The 16,411-nt window shown below is 39.7% G+C and overlaps 1 protein-coding gene across 1 annotated transcript; it reads right to left on the bottom strand.

The window, feature by feature from the left end:
* Window positions 1–13,650: 13,650 nt before the first annotated feature.
* On the bottom strand, window positions 13,651–14,478 carry LOC118749424. Its single transcript, XM_036484227.1, has one exon. It carries the CDS (start codon window positions 14,476–14,478, stop codon window positions 13,651–13,653), a length of 828 nt encoding a protein of 275 aa, XP_036340120.1.
* Between the last annotated feature and the right edge of the window lie 1,933 nt (window positions 14,479–16,411).

Here is a 16,411-nt window from a genome sequence, read left to right as displayed (position 1 = left end):
TTTTTTATTTTGTATGAAGTAAAATTATTTCAAAAACTTTTTTTTTACAATTTCTTTTAAAAACTTGCGTCTTACCTGTATCATTTTCTCTGTGTACCTCTCGGCATCTTTGTTTTTGTTTTTATTCTCAAACCGCTAAACCGCTGAGAACCATTTCCATGTGCATTATCCCCTTGAATTTGACAATTTACTCCCAACCAACCAATTGCCGCTAAAGAAGTTTCACTTCATAAATTCATGAAATGTTCTTACCCTTTCAGATACCCTAATTCTTATGTGTCTGTCATTGTCTCCATTTTCATCTTTATCTTCACTTTTCCCTTCTCTTTTTTGACTTCATCGTTATCTTTATTTCTTCATCTTCATATTTATCTTTATTTCAAAGCTTAGTTTCAAATGCGAAGTGAATCAACATGCGAAACATGTCAAATTGAACATGTTGCAGCAACATCTAAACACACACGGAAATGTTTAAACGACGGTGTTGGCCGTAATTTTCAACCAATTTTTGAAACCATAAAATCTCTGATCATCTATGAAAAAATGCCTTTCCAACGGTGTTCTTGGTTTTGAAATCGGTTCGGTAGAATCGCCAAACGAACGGAGACAAAATTTATGTTAGCGTATTAATATATAGATACGCCTTGGTCAAATGAGAAGTTGTTGATGGTTGATATATTTTCCGATATATATCCGCAGTGTTCGAAAAAAAAGCAACTTAGCTCAATTGTAATTCAACCGGAAGTGCAGACATATTTATTATTTGAATTATTAAGATACAGCAGAGTTGTATTAGATTAATAAGGGTCATTCCACATTACATACAAATTCATAACACCTTTCCTGAATGACACTTTCTACTTTTAATATAAAAAGGAAAATTCGTATACATATGTGCATATACATACATATATTCATGGGCGTCGCTACCTAGGGGCAGGAGGGGCGGCTCGAGCGCCCCCCTAGCTTTTGAAGTTTACCTTCTATGTAGTATACAATACTATGAAATGGCAGCTGAAAGCAAAACTTTTTGCCCGGTAGTAAAAAGCATATAAATCACAGTTTCAATCTTTATACAAAATTTAGGAAAATTCAACAAAATCTCAAATTTTTATCTGAATCCTTACAACATTTCTGGGTATGCAGTTTTATAGCCCATACAATGTCATAGTCTAATGAAGTGCAAGTTTCAACCAGCTAAAAAATCGCGCTGATTTTTGATAATTGTTTTTTTGGAGACTACTTTTGCGTTTTTTTTTTTATATAACAAGTGTAATTTACAAAAAATGGCGTTGATTTTTTGAAATTTTGTTGCTAACGGTCTCCCGCATTTTGTTTGATAAGAAATTCATGTTTGTATGGGAAAAGTGAAAAATCCGTCACAAACAAAACATTTAAGAAATCAACGGGATTTTTTAGCCGTTTTAAACTTGCACTTCATTAAGACTGGTTTTTCAATATTTCATATTTTGACTCCAAAATTTGGCGACACATCTTGACACAATTTTCTCTCCTTTATCCATACTTTGACCGATGATTTTATAGGCCAAAAAACGGACATATAGCCGATTTAGCAGCGCATTTACACGACTAAAGGCCTATCCGGATCCAAATCAGTCGATAAACCGCTTTTTAATCCCATTTGACAATGTGTTTTCACTTATTTGACAACAAATGCCACTAAATTTGACATAGTGAAAATCAGCCTTTAGACTAAAATTGAACACCCAAAAATGTTCTAAAGAATCAGATTAAAAAGTTTAAATTTTGATGAAAATGTGTGGAATTTTCCTAAATTTTGTATAAAGCTTGTAACTGTGATTTATGTGGTTTTTGTTAAAGCTTGAAAAATTAGCTCGAAAAACATTACGAATATTTAAAAAAACCAACAGGTGATCATTTGTTTGAGTCACGTATAACTGTCTATTTAGTTTTTCTCTCTGAAGTCAGGATTTTCTAACTAATCTGCTAAACTGTCACGAGTCTTCTTGCCGAGGTATCAGCGCATAATTTAACCATCCCCACGGGTATCTCGAACATTCCGGCGAGCTATTGCCGTTTTGGGCGAAAAAGGCGAAGAGGGTGAGTGCATGGGACTTTGAATGTGTTTCTGTTTTTTTTTTTATGAAAAGGGGGAAGATTATGGCAACAAATGTTAAGATACAACTTGAAAATTGCATTCGCGAGCAACAAGAATTAACAACGGCGGTAGTGAAGTTGTTACGCAATGTCAAAAAAGACCCAACAAGTAGAAAGACTGAGGCATATTACGAAGTCGGGCTTGCGTCTCTAACATCATATAGGCAAGAGTTTAGAGAAATCCATAGGAAAATAATGAGAGAGGGAGATGAGGGGGAAGTTAAAGCTGAATATTTAGATAAAGAAATTTCAGAAAAATTTGAGGAAGCTTACCTCGACGCGGTCACTCATTTGAAGCAGGAATTGTCTATGTTGTTACGGTCAGCACCAACATCGGCCGCTGCAGGCAATACCCAAACCAATATTGCCAACACAGGTCCTTTAAATACTGATTCACCATTGCCGGAAATAAAACTGCCGACTTTCAATGGGAGACATATGGATTGGCCAAATTTCAAGGAAATTTTCGTGGCGCGTGTGCACAACAGCACCCGACTAACTGACCTTCAACGGCTTCACTATTTACGAAGTGTACTTGTAGAAGAAGCAGCTCAGGACATACAACATATTACTATGATTGGGGAAAACTACAACGTTGCCTGGCAAATGTAATCTGAAATATACGACAATAACCGCATTTTGTTCTCCCACTATATGAATATTTTAGAGATGTTACCCTCCTTTTCGCGCGACGATGCCACGGGTTTGAAGCGTTTCACGCAAACCTGTCGATCGTGCATTAATTCCATACAAAAGTTAGGTATTGGCATTGTACATCAGAATCAAATTTTGGTGCACTTCTTAATTATGAAATTGAGACCCAATATACGCCACGAGTGGGATCATGCTACGCGTATAATGAAAACCGTCCCTACCCGTGATGAACTGTGTCGTGTGCTTGACGAACAATACCAGATGATAATAACGTCAAAGGGAACAAAGACAATAGACAGACCCAAAGTGGAAGGTCACCGAAGAGAAGTGCACAGTTCGTTCGTGAATCAGAAAGCTATAAGTTGCTGTCTGTGTAAGAAAGAATCTCATCCCGGGCGAGCTTGCCCAGAATTTTTAGCATTAAACTTTGGCGATAGGAGAGCCGCGGTGATTAGATTAAAGTTGTGCTTCAACTGCTTGAGTCAAAATCACACAGTCGTGAAATGCAATCGCCGACACAAGTGCGTTACCTGTGGAGATAAACATCATACTTCAATTCACGAAGAACCTCGACGGAATACGACACCGACTACGTCGTGTCACGCGGCAATGGTAACCTACAGGGGGATCATATATGGTCCGGTCAGTGGCAGTGGAGAAGTTGATCCTGACAACTCTTACCTACTGGGACGGTAACGAATACGGGAGTGAAGGGCCGGTATTCCGGTACAGAACCACCTCGCAGCTACTTTACAAGGGCATAACTTACAGCGGAGCAAACTAATCAGGATGTTGCTAAAAGGGAGTTGGATTATGAGGTGCTTTTGCCAATAGCGGTGGTAATAATTACCAATTCAGAAGGTCGGTCCCAATTCGCAAGGGCATTTCTCGACCAAGGATCACAAGCATCCTTTATCACGGAACGGTTAGCTCAAATGATGTATCTGCCACGACGTAAATACAATGTCATCATCAGCGGTCTGTCGGCTACCAGGGTGGGTGAAGGGCGATCAACGGTAGATATTTGTGTTGGATCTCGGCTTAACACCGACGTACGATACAGCGTTACGGCATATGTGTTACCCAAAATCGCAAATATGATGCCTGGTAGAAGAATCTCGGACAATCTTGCGGAAAAATGGGAACACATTCAGCACTTGGACCTGGCCGATCCAGCGTTTTACGAAACAAAGGGCGTGGATTTACTTCTGGGAAGCGATGTTTATGATGAATGCTTGCGTGGTGGCGTGATTCGAGGTATAGGCTGTTCGCCCATAGCACAAGAAACATCGTTCGGATACATTTTGTCCGGCAAGTGTTGCGCCAATTATGAGGCCAAATTAGTATCCACATCTTATACTCAGCTTGATGATTTATTAGAAAGATTCCGGGAATTGGAGGAATTTCCTGCTCAAATGGCTACAACAGATGAAAACACTTGGGCAGAGGAGTTTTTCAAACAAACTTGTCGACGGCAAGGAAATGGTAAATATCGCGTAAGGTTACCAATCCTCACAACCATCGACAGCACAAAAACTATTGGGAGTTCACGTGCCATGGCTTTGAAGAGGTTTATCCACCTGGAGCGAATATTAGAAAAGGACCCTGATTTTAGGCGGGATTTTCAGAACACAATTGATGAGTCTTTAGATCTGGGTCAGATGAAAATAGTTAGTACATCAGAAGACGAACATAAAATCATGAAAAACGATAACACATATTTTACTTGTTGTTGCCTGCCACACCATGCAATAATAAAAGAAACGTCTTCTACAACGAAGGTTAGGGTGCTCTTTGATGCGTCTGCTCGTACTAGTAACGGCAAGGCATTAAACGATATTTTAGCCACTGGACCAGCATTATTGAATGATGTATTTCTTCTTAACTGGCGCTTTTTACGTTATGTGTTTGTGACGGACATAGATAAAATGTACCGCAGAATTGATCTTCATGAAGTAGATGCGCAGTACCAAAGAATTCTGTGGTGGAATAACCTATCAGAGGAAATACAAGAACTTTTCTGCTCAACTGTTATGTTTGGAACCGGGTCAGCACCTTTTACGGATTTACGCACCTTACAGCAGCTTGCCACGGATGAAGCATCTAGGTACCCGCGGGCTGTGGACGTGGTTAGACGTCAGATGTATATGGATGATGTCTTATCGGGGGATACTACAATCGAAGGAGCATGTGATTTGCAGAACCAGATCTTATCCATACTGAAGAGCGGAGGGTTTGAATTAAGGAAATGGTCAAGCAACCATGCTAAGTTGCTGGAAACTATCCCACCAGAGCATAGAGAGTCTAGTGATTTGTTGCGGCTGAACGCTGAAGAAGAAATTAAAACATTAGGCATGTATTGGTGCCCGACAAGGGAAAATAAAACTGGAAATTTCTAATAACAGCCACACAAAGAGATCAGTGTTATCTACTACAGCGCACTTATTTGATCCGTTAGGGTTTCTTAACCCCGTGATTATAACGGCTAAAATTTTTATGCAAATGTTATGGACATCCAAAGTCACCTGGGATGATCCGGTACCAAAGGAGCTCGAAGGTACTTGGAAGGAATACGTTAAGGACTTACCCACAATTCAGAAGTTAAATATACCACGATGGTTACATACATGGCAAGTTACAGATAATTGGGAATTACATATTTTTTGCGATGCATCCACAAATGCTCCTTCTGCAGTAGCATACATACGGGTGCTCAACGAGGATGCAACATTTTCTACTCAGCTGTTGAGCGCGAAAAGTAAGGTCAACCCAATTAAACAAAAATTAACAATACCTAGAGCGCAGCCGTTTTGGCGATTAAGCTATGGAAATATCTCGGAAAAATACTCTACACCTACATCCATCGAAAATACATATGTGGACTGATTCAATGATTGTATTAGGTTGGATCAGAGCAGAGTCAAGAGAGTGGAAGGCCTTCGTATCAAATCGGATTAACAAAATCGTAGAAGTCACCAAGCCCCAACAATGGCATCATGTAAGATCTGGGGACAACCCCGCAGATTGTTCCAGCCGCGTTATCCCGATTAGTAAACTCCTCACTTATAGCTTATGGTGGAAAGGCCCCGACTGGCTAGCTTTTCCGGACAATCAGTGGCCAACCTCAGATTGCAAAATCCAAGATGTGCTCCACTCCGTGGATACGAAGCGAAGGCACGTTCAAACCATGCCAACCACGATCGGAAATGACTATCTTTTGGACAGGGTCAGATCAAGCTCATCTTTGACAAAACTCAGTAGAGTTTTCGCCTGGTGCCTTCGATTTATATCAAACGCACGATTGCCAAAAGAAAGCCGCAAGAGAATATCACTCCAAGTTGCTGAATTGGACAAAGGTTTGATAAAACTCATTGGTATCGTGCAGCAGGAAGCATTCCCAAGCGAAGTACGAGATCTCTCATCAAAACGCGTAGTCACAAGCACTTCTAATTTATCGTCGTTAAATCCGTATTGGGACGATAAAGATAAGGTACTTGGAGTAGGTGGCCGACTACGTAAATCACTGTTATCAAAAAATTAGATGCATCCATACATTCTACCGGCGAAACATCATTTCACCCAACTAGTAATAAGACAAAGTCATCTCACAACCTTACACGGTAGTGTTACTGCAACACTCTCATATCTGCGCAAAACGTATTTCATCATCAACGGTCGGAACATGGTGCGCTTTAATCTTCACAAATGCGTGACATGTTACCGACACAAACCTAAACTCTCTCAGCAACAAATGGGAGATTTGCCACCAGCAAGGGTTCGTCCAGCTAGAGCTTTTTCTTCCACCGGTGTTGATTATGCCGGTCCCATAAACATTCTTCCGTCTAAGGGAAGAGGCAGAGTCTCTATTAAGGGCTATATTGCGATTTTTGTTTGCTTGGCTACCAAAGCGATTCATTTAGAGGCAGTAGGTGACCTATCGTCACAAGCCTTCCTAGGAGCCTTACACAGTTTTATTGGCAGAAGAGGACTTTGCAGCGACATTTACAGTGACTGTGGCACGAATTTCGGTGCGAATAAGAAGCTCCAAGCGAATCAAGACGCGTACAAGCAGTTCATAACTTCAAATATAATGCCCACCCTAAGTGAACGTCGAATTCAATGGCACTTTATTCCTCCGGCCTGACATAAATGATTTAAATGTACTAGCGCCGGGACATTTTTTAATAGGCGATGCCCTGCTAGCTCCCCCATCTCCCCAGATTAGGGACACAAATGTTCACGATCGCTGGAAGAATTGCCAATTCTTATCCCAACAATTTTGGCGTCAATGGACCAAAGAGTATTTGTCACGTTTACAACGCCGCCCGAAATGGTTGCACCCACAAAGAAATTTTCAGATCAACGACCTCGTTTTAGTTAAGGATGAACGACTTCCTTGCAATAAATGGCCTCTTGGCCGCATAGTTAAAACTCATCCAGGCGACGATAAACTAGTTCGAGTTGTTACATTAAAGACTGCAGAAGGTATTTTCAAGCGCCCATAACTAAGTTATGCCTATTGCCTATGCCAGATATAGATTCACAACACACTCAATAGTATGACATGTATCTTTCTCTTCTTGTTCAGCCTTTAGAAAACCAACACCAGTGCAACGAGTAATCCAAGCTTAATAATGAATTTTTAATACTAAAAATCTCATCGGCGGGGAGAATGTTCGAAAGCAGTGTTGTTTGTCGAACCACCACTGTGAAGTTGTGTCTGGAAATGAGTTTGTTCTCTTTGAGTATATGCGTACAATGCAATACATACATATATGCATGCTCTTTGCGTTGGAGTACTGGGATGCAGCGAAACGAAATGTCAGGAAAAAAGAGCGCGAGAACAAAAGGAAACAAAAAAAAATACCGGTTTTTTGGCGAATAAATATAAGTATAGATTTTTGCATATATATAGATTGATTGTAACCTTATGCTTGTTAAGCTGTTGCTCTGTTCTATTTAGGTTTTGTTTTCGTTTTTAGTATTGTTAGTATAAATGCCCGCGTTTTTCTTCTGAGTAATTTACAATCCGAAGGCGAAATTTGAGGACATCACTACAAATTGACTAGAGGGACATTATCGAGGTTCCAGCGTTTGAACTATTCCGAACAACTGCAATAAAACAGCGTCATTAAAGGTTTCATTCCAAAGTCCGCTCGACTGTTGAAGCCCGTACAGCGACTTCTGAAGCTTGCGTACACGGCAAGCCCTCTGGCTGTAACATATAAATTTCCTACTTAAACTCAGCGTTTAAGAATGTGGTAACCGCATCCATCTGGTGGATAAACAATTTGTGTTTAGCTGCAAAGGCGAGCAATAACTGGATGGATGTGTACCTAACAACAGGTGCGAGCGTCTCTTCGTAGTTTACCCCCTGTTCTTGGCTGTACCCGTTGATAACGAGTCTTGCTTTACGTCGAATGATATTACCACTGGCATTTTGTTTGGTTTTAACCACCCATTTTGATTTAATAGCCCTTTTGCCAGGTGGTAACTCAGTCAAAGTCCAAGTGTTATTGGAACGTAGAGACGACATTTCTTCCTTAACGGCCAGGATCCAGTCTTCAGCATTTGCACCAGAGATCGCGTCGTGAAATGATTCAGGATCTTGCGAAGGGTATTCGATAAAATTAAATTTATTCTGCTTGCTGGCTATTCTTTTAGAGCGCCTTAAGTTAGCTTGCGTACTAGAGTCTGTGAATAGATCCTCATCCGTTTTCTGTTCAAGTTTTCCTTCTTCTGGCTTTTCTTCGACGTTCGTCAATTCTCCACATTCTGTCCCCCCAGAATTAGGAACGTCGCTAGAGTCGGAGACGTCATAGAAAGGTTCGCAACTGCTTGGCGCATAAGCTTATTTCTCAATAAAAATAACATGATGATTTTACGCGTCTTTGGGTCAAACAAACGGTAAGCTTTAGACGTGTTACAGTACCCAACCATTAGGCACTCGATTGATTTTACGTCTAATTTGTGACGTCTTTCCTTTGGAACATGTACCATGGCTTTACTGCCAAACACACGCATATGCTTAAGAGACTGTTTTGTATTTGATCAGATTTCTTCTGGACAGCGCGAATCTTCTCAGTACGAAACGCGGTTCAAAATCAGTGATCGGACTTCTACCACATTGTGGAAGATCTGCCACTTTTTTGAGCATCTACGACACAAGGTCTGCAATCTACCACATATTTGACTTTTTGAGTAGTTTTAGTTTTACTCGACAGTTGTCCAACACTAAACACTAACAACAGGCAGAATGGGAGGATAAAATAAACCATAAAATAGTAAATTTTCTCAATATTAAATTTTTCGACAGGAAACGTGGTTTTATTTTTTGAAATAGCAAAATATATGATTTATAAAAAGAATTAACAGCGAAAATGTTAAAAAACGGCGATTTTTGTGAAAGTATTAGCAAATTTCAGTGCATATGAAGTTTCTAAAGCGTTGTTTACTTTTACTTGAGAATTTTCAAAATCGGCAAATCCCAAGTAGCGGTTTCTGGAACGTGCCATATTTGTTCGCTACATCGTGATGTGATAAAAGGAAAAGCTGGTAGCACTCCACAAGGTTGCAGGAATCTTTCAAAATATGTTCGAAAAATATCTGCTTTAAAATGTCAAGGAAAAAATTTTCCAAAACTCAACGCAATTTGCTAATTCAATTTTGCACTTTATCATACTAAAACTAATTTTTTTTAGATTCTAATTAAATGTTTTCAATTTGGATGAAACCTTGCAGAATTTTTTTTTACTTTTGTACAAAGGATCCAAAACCTGAGATCTACAAAATTTTTTTGAAATCTACCCCATTTGTTTCCAGATTCAACCACACACATTTTTTTTGAAGTCCGATCACTGTTCAGAATATAGCCTGTAGTAACCGACGCCTCAGCCCAAAATTTTTTATTTAAACCACGAGTCTACCAGCATACAATGCACTCTTTCAACAATTGTTCGATTTAAACGTTCTGCCACACCATTTTGCTCAGTATATGGCGAAGATGTTTGGTGTACAATACCATGTTTCATTAAAAATTCTCTAAAATTTCTATTAGTGTACTCTGTGCCATTATCAGCGTTGCCATAAGTCAAGATTTATCTTGAAAATGAAGATTTTTTAAAAAGCAGAATTATACACTGAAAATATCTTCAAAATGAAGATTTTTGTGTATGATGTAATATTTTTAATGTTTAAGTTAACTTATTTATATTATCCTTGCTACATCATTGCAAGCAGCAAATTAAGGAGGAAGAAAAATGAAATACCAAATCCCCTAAAATATTATCTGCCTTGTTCGCTGGCACAGTAAAGCACATACTCTAGCACAAAGCTAGAGAGTGAAGGAAAAGAACAAACGGTCTTTTGTATCCCCTCTGGCTTAAATGACAACAATGGAAAATGTCACATAAACTGCCATTTAAGAAACACTTGGTGATGGGTTTACATGGATAAATGTATAACGACAAAAAAAAAAGGGGCGGCAAGATTTATAAAACAACGTCCATGTAAAAATATCTATAAAAAATCGAATTAAAAAGCTCAAAATTGTTATGGAACTTTATCGAATTTTCTTAACTATTGTACAAAGATTGAAGTTTGGACTTATGGTTTTTGAAGATAACACAAGCAACTTCAATTCTCATATAAAAATTGATCGTCAATTTCTTCATGATCCAATCACCGTATCTAAACCAAATTAGTAGTAGTAGTAGTATGGTACCACCCTTTCCGATAAAAACGAATTATCGAAATCAGTTCAAGTAGTCCACAGTTCTGCGGTAACATATATACATACACAAAAAAAATATTCGCACGAATTGATAAGCTCCTCCTTTTTTGAAGCCGGTCAAAACTTGCAAAATGTCGCGTCCCTATTTATATTTTCGCCAGCGTATATATGTAGCGACACAGGTAGTTGTGAATAAAACGCTTGCGTCGCTTACTTAACAAAATATATATTGAATTATTTATTTAAGTGAAAAACAAAAGTTTAAGCTAAATACAATTTACGTAGAGGAGCGAGCATCCTTACAGGTCGACGAGCCAAATAGAAAAGGGAGGAGATTAGAGCACGCTAGTTGGACGTGTATATTTTCCAGGCTCGATACTGGAATTTGACATATTGAGCGAAGCTCTCAGCTGTTTAGCAGCTCTCAGTGTGTTGAAGAGTTGCCACACGCCTCCCCTTGTTATTTAAGTGTTTTACATTACAAAAAAAAATTTAGATAAATACAATGTATATGAAATTATAACTAGAATTAGTTAGACGTTATCCGCAAAATGAGCATGTCTTGTAGCTTGGCTAGGTCTTGCTACTGTTTGTTGATCTTCAACCGATGCTTCGTCGTCTAGCTCGTAGACAGGCTTAAGTCGATCGGCGGATACTGGGATTCGCTGCCCTTGGACGTCGACATAAAAATGTTTATCATTGCGCGATATTACACGGTACGGCCCTTGATATGGTGCTGCAAACGATGGTCCGATTTGGCCTTGCCGGATTAAAACATGGGTGCAAGTATCAAGTTCCCTGAAACGAAAAATAGAACGTTTTCCATGCCGCGACATTTCGACAGGTGCTAGCTTGTGAAAGGGATTTATCAAACTTTTTAGCAGTCCCTGAAGGGGCTGGGCTTTATTTGCTGGATTAACAAACTCGCCAGGAAGTCGAATAGGCTCACCATAAACCAGCTCAGCGGGAGTTGTTGAAATATCGTTCGTGGGCGCGTAATCCTATTAGTACGATTGGTAGTGCGTCAAGCCACGTTTCGTCATGACTTAGCAACGCCGACTTCAACTGCCGATGCAAACGTTCAAGGAGTCAATTGGCTTGAGGATGGTAGGGCGTAGTTTTTAAATGGTTGATTCCAAAAAGTTGTGCGAGTTGACGAAACAGGGTAAGTTCAAATTGACCACCGCGGTCTAAGGTTATTCTCAGAGGAACACCATACCTTGCGATCCAGTGATAAAATATTGCACATATTGATATTGATAACTGTCGCGTTACCTATATCGACTCTGGTTGAGATTGCGTTACGAGTACGTTTCAAATCATTGGAATTAACTAAACTAATTAAGTAAACAAGTCTTTACTTAAATTTTTTATTATAAATCGCTCAAGTTTGTAAATTTTAAAATTTGACGAACCTGTTTATTGAAATTATTGTTGACAAAAAATGCAACCATGTGCCACATTCATATGTTTTTTCTAATTGCAAATTCTTGCCGCCAAAATTTTTTCCAGCTTTAATTTGGAACTTCTCCCCAAGAACTAGTATTTCTACTTATGATTTATTTAAATAAAACATGTGAAATTTAGTTGAAACAGTTTAGCCGGTTTTTTTTGCCAATCTAGCCGGTTGGCCCCGAAAGTTCTGGCAACACTAATGATTTGGCCAATCATGTCTATTCGGCGGAATTGCCATGGAGAAGCGCGTTCTGCTTTCTGTTCAAACACATGTAACGGCTTGTGATCCGTATAGATTACAATATGCCGCCCCTCAAACATGTGTCTGAAATATTATACAGCTTCGAATATTGCATGGAGTTCACGGCCGTACGGTTCGTACAACTTGCGAATGGACTCAGGCAGTGTCCGACTAAAGAACGCGAGTGGCTGCCAGGCGGCTCTTACACGCTGCTGTAACACAGCGCCAACCGCGGAGTTAGATGCGTCAGTGGAGACAGCCAAGTCGGCGTTCATGTTAGGGTGAGCTAGCTCGGCGCATGTTGCTAAGGCCTCCTTGGAACGTTCAAATGCACTTTGAAGTATTGTCGTCCATGCCATGGGTGTGAACCTTTGATTTTCGGACCCGAAAGAACTTCGTTTAAAGGGGCGAGTAGCGCTGCCGCATTTTTTATAAAATTGCGATAGAAATTTATCATACCCATGTAGGCGCGTAGCTTCTTCACTGTCGCGGGCGGTGATAAGCTTCGAATCGCGCTGACTTTTTCTGGCAGTGGTTTAATTTCACTGCATGTAATGTGGTGACCGAGGAATTTCGCCTCTCTTTGACCACAGCTAGATTTTGCAGCATTTATAACAAGTCCATAGTCTTGTCAGCGGTGGAAAATAGTTTTAAGATGCTCGAGGTGTTGTTGCTCGTTATCTGAGGCGACTAAAATGTCGTCAATGTAAGGGAATACAAATGGGAGATCACGTGTAACTTCGTCCATAAATCGCTGGGAAGTTTGCGCGGAATTTCTGAGTCCGAATGTCATAAACGGGAATTCAAATAATCCGAAAGGGGTGATTATCGCAGCTTTCCGCTACCGGAATTTTATTAAATGCTCTAACGAGATCTATGGTAGAAAATATGGATTTTCCATGTAGATTTGATCCAAAATGTTCAAAATAACGTACGGGATATCGGTCAGGTACTGTACGATGGTTAAGGCGTCGATAATCTCCGCACGGCCTAGATTCACCTGACTTTTTTGACACCAAGTGCAGTGGTGACGACCACGGGCTATCTGACGGGCGAGCGATTCCCATTTTCAACATTTTTTCGAATTCATCTTTTGCGATTTTTAACTTGTGCGGAGCGAGAAACCGGGGGGCCTTCTATCGTTTTAATATGGTGTACCGTCGCGTGTTTTGTTTGTTTGAATGCACCGTTCGGTCGAGTGATAGACTGAAATTCAAGTCAAGAGTGAGGGTGTGGTACCCATAGTTTTCAATTGGAAAATCTGTTGCGGAATACAACTGGTAACCTACTGGTACTAGGTGTCTTTTAATTCGGGTGCGAGGAAATACTGATAGATCCGCACCCGTGTCTACAAGGAACTGTGTCCCCGTGGTGCGATCTAATAGAAATAGGCGCCGTGATGTTACTGAGGGAGAGTCATTGACCACCTCTACTGTCCCTCTTTCGAGTTTCCCGAGAACTTACAACCAGGAATACAACGTTGGGCATCTTTACCAAACTTTTTGTGGTAGCGACAGATACCATCTGCTGACAGACGTGTGCGACTGTGTGAGGAATCACGCCTACTACGGTACGAGGTGTTTTCCCTACTGCGATTTCGTTGAGTCTTTACATTAAGTGAGTCTAATCGCTTTCGAGGTTCAGCTATTTCTGCGCGTAAGGACTGCTCTTCAGAAACCGTGGCTATAGAGCGTGAAACATTTGGCATCACCTCGTGTATTTTGTCTGCTAACCTGCTAAGATCTTCTAAAGGTGCGTTTGGCTGTGCTGCGAGACAAGCACGTGTTTGGGGTGGAAGTTGTGACTGCCATCTTGCTTTAAGAACGTTGTCTGGCACGTCTGGGCATAAGCTACGTAGATGGCGAAAAAATTGTGAAGGGGTACGATCCTCAATTTTTTCGCCGTCTAAGAGTTGGAGCAACTTAACGTCTTTCGACTTTGTTAGTCGCTCGATAAGACATTGCCTTAGCATCGTATAGGGTGTGGTTGTGGCGGGACATAAAATTATGTCTTCTATCTTTGCTGCGGACTGAGTGTCAATAAGCGAGACTGCATGATCAAATTGACCGTGCTCGTCGGTAATGAAGCGAATCCTAAACTGTGCTTCTAGCTGGGCGAACCACCAAGCTGGTCGCTCTGCGGAAAAAGGAAGTGCACGTACTGATACATTTCCAGGCATGTTTGTTGGCGATGAGACAGTGTCGGTTTGCATTGGCGGTGCTACTTCGTTAGGTGTTCCGCTGGCATTCATCGGCATTGCTATTGTGTATTTTGCACAAGACGATGGATTTCGATGCGGCCAAAAGAATCGGCTGAAATCACCAGCTAGCAAGGAAATATGTGCGTTGGGCAATAGGATTTCTCTCTGCGATACTTTACCGCTGCAAGAAATTGATGCGGTCCTCTTCTTGGTACGGATGCTCGCAGATAAAAAATATTACAATTTTAGAGTATAAACCAATTGAGTTTACAAATCTTTCGCGATCACGTCGGGGTCACCAATGTAGCGACACAGGTAGTTGTGAATAAAACGCTTGTGTCACTTACTTAACGAAATATATATTGAATTATTTATTTAAGTGAAAAACAAAAGTTTAAGCTAAATACAATCTACGTAGAGGAGCGAGCATCCGTACAGGTCGACGAGCCAAGTAGAAAAGGGAAGAGATTAGAGCACGCTAGTTAGACGTGTGTATTTTCCAGGCTCGATACTGGAATTTGACATATTGAGCGAAGCTCTCAACTGTTACGGACTTTATAACTTGAAAAGGGTATTTTTTCAACCAACATAATAAGGGCTATTTACAGCCGTAAAGACATTATCGAATTTTTTGTTTCTTTTTAGGTATTTTTAAATAAAGATTTGTTGGGATCGAAAAGATTTTTTTAGCTTTAAAATCTTATTTTGAAGATTTTTTTTGAAAAAATTAAAATTTTTAGGGGACCTTTTCTGGCCACACTGGCCATTGTCAGAACGAAATGTTTTGATTTTACGCAAGCACTGATTTTCCGCTAAACTTTTATATTTAATAAATTCATCAAAAACGTCTGACTTTTGCTTAATTGGCACCACTGTAACTTTCCGCGAAAAATCATCTATAAAAATCACAAAAAATCTGTAGCCCTAGTAAGATTTTATTGGAAAGGGTCCAGCAACATCCGAGTGAATCAAACTAAGTAAGTTCTTAGCACGCGTACCACTGTCTTCAAAAGGCGCCCGAGTTTGCTTACCTTTGATACACACGACACATTGTTCTTTTCTAATTTTATCAAAATCGACACCACTGCATGAATCTTTGATTTTCCTTAACTTCTCATTGCAGATATGACCCATTCTACGGTGCCATAACTCGAACTCATTCTTGACGATAAAAGCACTTCTCTCGTTCTGAGTGTTCTGTAATCTGTATAAATCATTAACAGCGGTCGCGGTGGCTATTAAGTTGTTTCGTTTATCAAAAATTTTATAATAGTCTTCTTCGAGTATTACTTTGTTGCCGTTTTTAGTCATTTCGCGTACTGACAACAAATTCGCGCACAAGTCGGGTACATAATCAACACTAAGCATAGCATTATATCCCGACGATAAACACAGTTTTAAATTACCACTAGACATAACGGGAATAGTTTTATTATTCGCTACAATGATATTTATATCAATTGCCGGCTTTTCATTAAAAATTAAGTTTTTGTTTTGCGTGATATGCGAGGTTGCACCCGAGTCTATGTACCAGTCAGCTGTGCGGCTGTCATGCGAAAGCAAAGAAGCAAAGAGAATTTTCTCATTCTTTGGGCTGGGGGTTACCGCTAGGGTGGCCAGATATTATAGTGACATAATCAGTACATTTGGGATCAAAAATCAGTACAAAGTCATAAAAATCAGCTCATTTTTAAGTGTATTTTTTATTATTAACAATATAATAACCAAATAACAGCGCATAAATTTAACAAAAAATAACTATAAGACTTTTAAATACATATAGTATTATCAATATAAAAATTCATTACTTTAAAACAAATCATAGGTATTACGAATGTATGTACAGCTTTGCTCAGGAAAATAGTAGTAAACTGTATTGACAGGTTTTGAAAATTTGTTCTTTCCTTACTTAATTTAAATTTCTTATAAAAATTTAGTTAATTCTATAACAAGACATGTGAGTTGAAGTCTCAAACTTTCTAGAAAATTT

Source organism: Rhagoletis pomonella, unplaced genomic scaffold (genome assembly GCF_013731165.1).
Source record: "Rhagoletis pomonella isolate Grant_MI unplaced genomic scaffold, Rhpom_1.0 Rhpom_scaffold_00016, whole genome shotgun sequence".
NCBI lineage: Eukaryota > Metazoa > Arthropoda > Insecta > Diptera > Tephritidae > Rhagoletis > Rhagoletis pomonella.
Note: the sequence above shows the minus strand (reverse complement) of the source record. Positions and strands in the feature narration are given on the sequence as shown.

Coding starts and splice junctions, on each gene's coding strand:
- LOC118749424 (XM_036484227.1), bottom strand. CDS start 14,478: ATGCCGATGAATGCCAGCGGAACACCTAACGAAGTAGCACCGCCAATG.